This window comes from Arachis ipaensis, chromosome B07, assembly GCF_000816755.2.
Source record: "Arachis ipaensis cultivar K30076 chromosome B07, Araip1.1, whole genome shotgun sequence".
Classification (NCBI taxonomy): Eukaryota; Viridiplantae; Streptophyta; class Magnoliopsida; order Fabales; family Fabaceae; genus Arachis; species Arachis ipaensis.
The window spans coordinates 113,044,804-113,050,743 of NC_029791.2; the positions used below are offsets into that span (position 1 = coordinate 113,044,804).

Here is a 5,940-nt window from a genome sequence, read left to right on the forward strand (position 1 = left end):
TTTAAATGTATAATAAAATTTTTTGCTTTAAAAATTCTTCTTTTTTCCCGCTTTCGTTCTTGTGATTCTCTGTTATAAGATAATTACCTGGTTAATGTACCACATAATTATATCTTGGACTATATTGGATGTACAACTGATTTGTGTTTTATGGTATTCATGGCTTCTGGCCCTCTAGTTGGAATTGATAGAGCAATTGGCAGCACGGTGTCGGTCTGTGATTCTTTTACCCTTTAGTTTAATATCACATCAACCAATATTGTTTTAAAGCTAGCTATGCTCTTATAATACAATTAATTAGTTAAGGAATGTTATTCATTTTTCAGTTTTTTTTTTTAAGTTAAAAGTAGATATTTTAGTATTGATTTGAGGTTTCAGTTTGGAAAGATAACTAAGTAACCTTAAAAGTTTAATTATTGTTCTAACTTACTTTGGAAATTAAAGTGATTATTTCATTTTATTTGTAGTTGAAATGTTTATTATTTATTTTGTGGGCAGGATAATTACATACATCACGTGAAAAACACTACTTTAGATAATTCTGAGTTATCTACTTATCTTTCAATTATTTTGTTAGATATTTTGATGTTTTTTTTTTTTTTTTTCAAAGTGTACTAAGATTAAACTTTCATATAAAAAATATGAATTTAGTTTTAATGTACTGATAATATTAAATATTTTATAATCTAACTACATTATTTATTGTTTTAGATGATCATTCACGCAGTCAATATAAAATTAAAGATAATTATTTTTTATAATGTAACGTTATGTAATTAAATGTGACTATAAAAAAGTTTGTTGTGACGTTTGTAAATGTGACTATAGAGAAGTTTGTTGTGAGACTAGAAATAATAACAATAAAATGTTTGAGCAAATTGTTTTAATATATCTATGTCACATTTTTTCAATCAGAAAAAATCACGACTTTAGTTTAAAATTAATGTTTTTGTCCGTAATAATATTACGAGAATATAAATCTTTTAAAATTATGTTATTTTTGTCATGACATTATATATTATAGCACAAAAAATTTATAGACTTAAACTATTTTTACAAAAAGGTCATAAAGAACAAAAGTTTTTATCGACTAAGAAGAACATAATCTCCGTAGATAACAAAAATTAAATAATAAGCTTTTTAGTTATTATTTTTATGTGAAAGAGTTTAATTTTTTACTAATAATTAGTTTTAACATTTATTATTAATTTTAGAGAAACATATTTTATTTTAATTGTAATGAAAGAATATCTCATAACACATTTTGATTTGTCAAATTAATAATATAAAATATAAAGGATGAAGTATACTCTTGTCCCTAAAATTTGGCAAAAATTTTAAAAATATCTCGAAGTTTTATTTTATTTCAATTTTGTCCCAAAAATTTTCGATTTATATCAAATATATCCCTAGCGGCTAATTTTTCAAAAAATTTAAGATCAATTCAACAACAATTTCATAAGAATAACTCTCAATACAAGCAAATCAAGCATAATTTTCATGCATTATTGTTAGATTAGTTTTGAATTTTTTGAAAATTCAGTTGTCGGATGTATGTTTGATGCAAATCGAAAATTTTTTTGACAAAATTGAAACAAAATAAAATTTATGAGTATTTTTGAAACTTTTGACAAACTTTAAGGACAAAAAATATACTTTATCCAAATATAAAATATAAGCTATATATAGAGTGGAAAAGATAGAAAAAAATAGAGAAGGAGAGAGAGGTAGATAAGATAATAAAAAAAGGATCGGAGTTTATTAATTTTGAAAAAAAAATATTTTATCTCAATTTTAATAAAAATATTATGTAGTATATTTTAATTGTTAAATTAGTAATATAATAATATAGCTATATTTCAATTTTAATTTTAATTATAATTAAAAAATGTTATATTGTACATGTTAATTATTAAATTTATAATTAGTTATTAATAATGATATATAAGAGAGATAAGATGATTCAAGAAATGAGAAAGATAAAAAAAATGAGAGAGAGGAAGAAAAAATTCTTTAATTTAAAAATAAAATTAATTTTAATTACAATAAAAAAAATGACATGTGACTTATTTTAATTGTAATATTAATAATATAAAATAGATATAATGACCATTGAGTCGTAGTCACGCTAGATTCAATCATGCTTATAAAATGTGATATATGAAAAACGTGATAATATGAAAAAAAAAAGGTTTTATTTGGTGACTATGAATGGTAATAGATTCAAATTTAATTAATTATTCTACTATCTTCATTTTTGTTCACCAACATCGTTGAATATATATTACACGTTAGATCCCAATAGATGAGAGGCAAATAATAATTAATAACGAATTATATTTCATCAAGTGTATAATTCGAATTTTTCTTTTTAATATTGAGTTTAAAGAAGTGTTATCTCTAAAATGATTCATTATATGTGGTGTAACGAGCTGTAGGCCTAGGGATGACACAACTTTAAATTTTTAATTCGTTAAAATAACAAAACAGCGATGTCAATTTTTATTTTCGTAATTAAAAAAAAATAAAACGATAACACACTTTTCTATTTTAATAATTTAAAGAAAACAATAAAATGGTAATGCCGTTTAACAACTTTAAATTTTTTAAAAAATATTTTTTTAATAAAAATATCAATGACGTTTTTTTAAATTAATTAAAAGAAAATTTAGATATAATAATAATAATAATAATAATAATAGAGTGCATAAGGTGTATCTCTTAGAAGAAGGAAAATTTTGTGCAGTGTGAAGGATATTATTCTGGCACGGTTATCAAGAGGAATGTTTGTAGGACCCCTCCCACCACCCACTGGTGAAAAAGGAGTCAAGCTCTCCAGCTTCTTTGGCTTTCAATATAAGAAAAGGAAGAATGAACAAAAAGAAGGCCATGTGGGGATATTTATCATATATGTATAGTGATATAATTAATTATACACAAAGATGGTTGATTAAGCCTTTAGATAGTTAAGACAAGGCAACCCCACTTTCAACCAAATTAAATTCACCGTATAAAACTTTCCCACAAAAGATTATTTTCTCATGGTGGACGACGAATGAAGAGCTCAAATCAGAAAGCAGTTTTACATCCTAAGCTAACCGTACTTATATATTATATATAGGAAAAGTATAGGTAAACAATGAAAATATTAAACAATATAAACAATAGATATATCAGATGTTCATTTTACTAGTGTATGGATGGTTATTTTAATATTAAAATTTAGAGAGTTAAATTAGAGGTGTAGTGTATTTTGATTTGATTGGTGGTTGTTCATATTGTTCAATAAAATCATTGTCCCCTAGCATTCCCCTTATATATATTCTCATTAGTTATTGAGCTAGCATTTACTTTGTGTGTATATATAATTATATAGGAAAAGTTTAGGAGGTTAGTAACTTTTGTGTTTTTTGGTCAACACTTAACCATTAAAATAAAAGTGAGTGATCTTTTATTATTAGATATAATTTCACACCATTAAAAATATTATTGATCACCAATTAATGATTACAAAATACCAAAATTATTAACCCCTAACATTCCTCAATTATATATACGAAAAATATTATCAGGCATGTATATACCGATGCATAGTGAAAATACGTATCGTGTATTGTGTACTTTACATGAAAGAGAGAATTTTAAAAACCACTACTTAACCAATAAAAAAATTAGTAATTCTATATCATTAGATATAATTTTATATTATTAAAAATATTAATAATAAATAATTAATAATCAAATCAATTTTTAATTAGAATTTATATAGATTATTATTAGTACTATTATTAATTAAACGAAAATATTTGGTAACAAAAAAAATCAGTCAAAAACAGCCATAACTTATCTTATTTAGTATTTATTAATTATTGTGATAATTAATTAATACTAAATAAGACAAGTTTTGACTGTTTTTTTTTTTATCAACCTAACATTATCCTAATTAAAATGGGTGGTAATAAGTATATTAGAGTGTTTAGAAGAATATTTAGGGTTGATGGGTGGTACGAAACAAATCGCACATTACTGTCACTTTAGATCCTATTTGGGTTGCTTCGTTAACACTGAGATCTTCTTCTTTAATGGAAGAATCTGAAAGAGCAAGACAGTACTGTGTTAAGATCTGACACTTCTGATCGGTTGCCAAACCAAAGAAGAAGAAGAAGAAGAAGAAAGATAGGGAGACCACTTTTGCTGTAAAGGATTTGACAGCCATCATTCCAACTCACTTTTATGTCCCAAACATTACACAATATATAATATTTTATATAAAGTAATTTATTAATTAAAACAAAAAAAAATGTGGATTATCCCAAATTCACAACCGAATTTACATATATATGATAAGATTAACACTGATTATTAGGTGGTGTACTAAGTACTAACGCTCCTCTTAACCTTAATTAAAAATGAATCTTAGGTTATATATTCGTGACCGACGGAAAAAATCTGTTCTCTCTCTCTCTCGCTTGTACCAGCTGACAATAATAATGAAGAATGGATTGACGGTAATCCTTTGAAGGTAAAAATTCAGGTGTAGTGGACTTCACGTTGTCGACTTCAGGTGAAGTTGATACTTGAGAGCCATTGTCGACTTCAGGTGAAGTTGATACTTGAGAGCCATTAAATAATTTAACTGATTTTTTCATTTAACGATTTTCAGGTATCAATTTCACGTTAAATCGACTTCACCTGAGTTTTAACCTCCTTTTGAATGCTGTTGCAGAAGCAAACCGCGAGCGAAATTCTTGGTTACACAATACTTGATTGAAACAAGAACCGAAATATGAGGTATGGATTAGTAATAAATAGAATTAATTAGTAAAGCATGCATAGTTGCATACCCTTTTTTTTTTCAAAATAAAGTGACAAACACATCCACTCAGGAAATTAAAATTAAAATGAAAAGTAAAAAGAAAATGATTCCCCATTGAATACATATATAGGAATAAGAAAGCAAAGCAATTTGACTACCATGATGCTCCACCTAGCATGCCATTCCAAAAGCCAGCAGTAGTTGAATCAGTTCTATTGGTATTCTTTTCCTCCGAAGAAGGAAACAAAACCCTTGCACCACCACCACTCTCAAACCCTTCTTCAAGACTAAAGTTAAGTCCACCAGATTTGATGAACTCTTGCATTGGAGCACCAAACCCTGCCGTACTATACATTGTAGAATCCGAAAGCGACATCGGCATAAAAGAATTCAATCCCCTTGAAGTATTAGTAGTAGTATTGATCCCACTTCTCAGAAACTCCGTAGCAGAATCGTCATGATGAGGATGAGGAGGGGGTGGTGGTGGTGGATATGCTAAGTTAAGATCTTGTCCTTGATGGATGATCTTTGGGTTCTTATTAGTTAAAGATGATGATGGAGGAGTGGAGGAGGATCTCTTGTTCTTTCTGGAACCGCCGCCAACGGGAACGTTTCTCAAGGAACCACCTTCAGTCCAATACCTTCTGCAAGTTTTGCAGAAGTAGCGTGGCTGAGAGAGGCTGTAGTTGTTGTAGTAACAGAATTTTGTGTTGGTTGAGTTGCACCGTGGACAGTTAAGTGCTTGATCCTTCACTGGCCTTGTTCTTCTCTCTAACACCGAAGATGATGAAGAACACGCTTTTGTTGACGAACCTTCCATTGCTTTTACCACTCCTATTCCCTGTCCAACACACACAAAAGAATCACACAATACATAAACATAAATTCATAACTTTGATTATTTATTATCTTCAAGACTGAATTTAGTGGAAGGAGCTCTGAGCTGATCATCTCTCTCAGAAAAAGTGAAAACTTTATTATTTAATTGCAACACAAAACTAAAAAATTAATAATAATCAGTTAATCACCAAAAAGACTTATACTATAAATTTTATGGTTTTGAAAAACTAAATCACAACCACCTCATCAGAAGTAACTAAATTTCATGTAAGGGAATTAAATTA

General features: G+C 27.4%; 1 protein-coding gene across 1 annotated transcript in view; it reads right to left on the minus strand.

Annotated features, from left to right (window-relative positions):
* LOC107605873 (dof zinc finger protein DOF3.7) overlaps nucleotides 4,788-5,940 on the minus strand; it is a 1,474-nt gene continuing 321 nt past the window's right edge. The window contains exon 2 of the mRNA XM_016307805.2: nucleotides 4,788-5,657. Within this exon, the coding sequence (XP_016163291.1) occupies nucleotides 4,971-5,657 (687 nt within the window). The 3' untranslated portion in view covers nucleotides 4,788-4,970. The remainder of the gene's footprint in view (nucleotides 5,658-5,940) is intronic.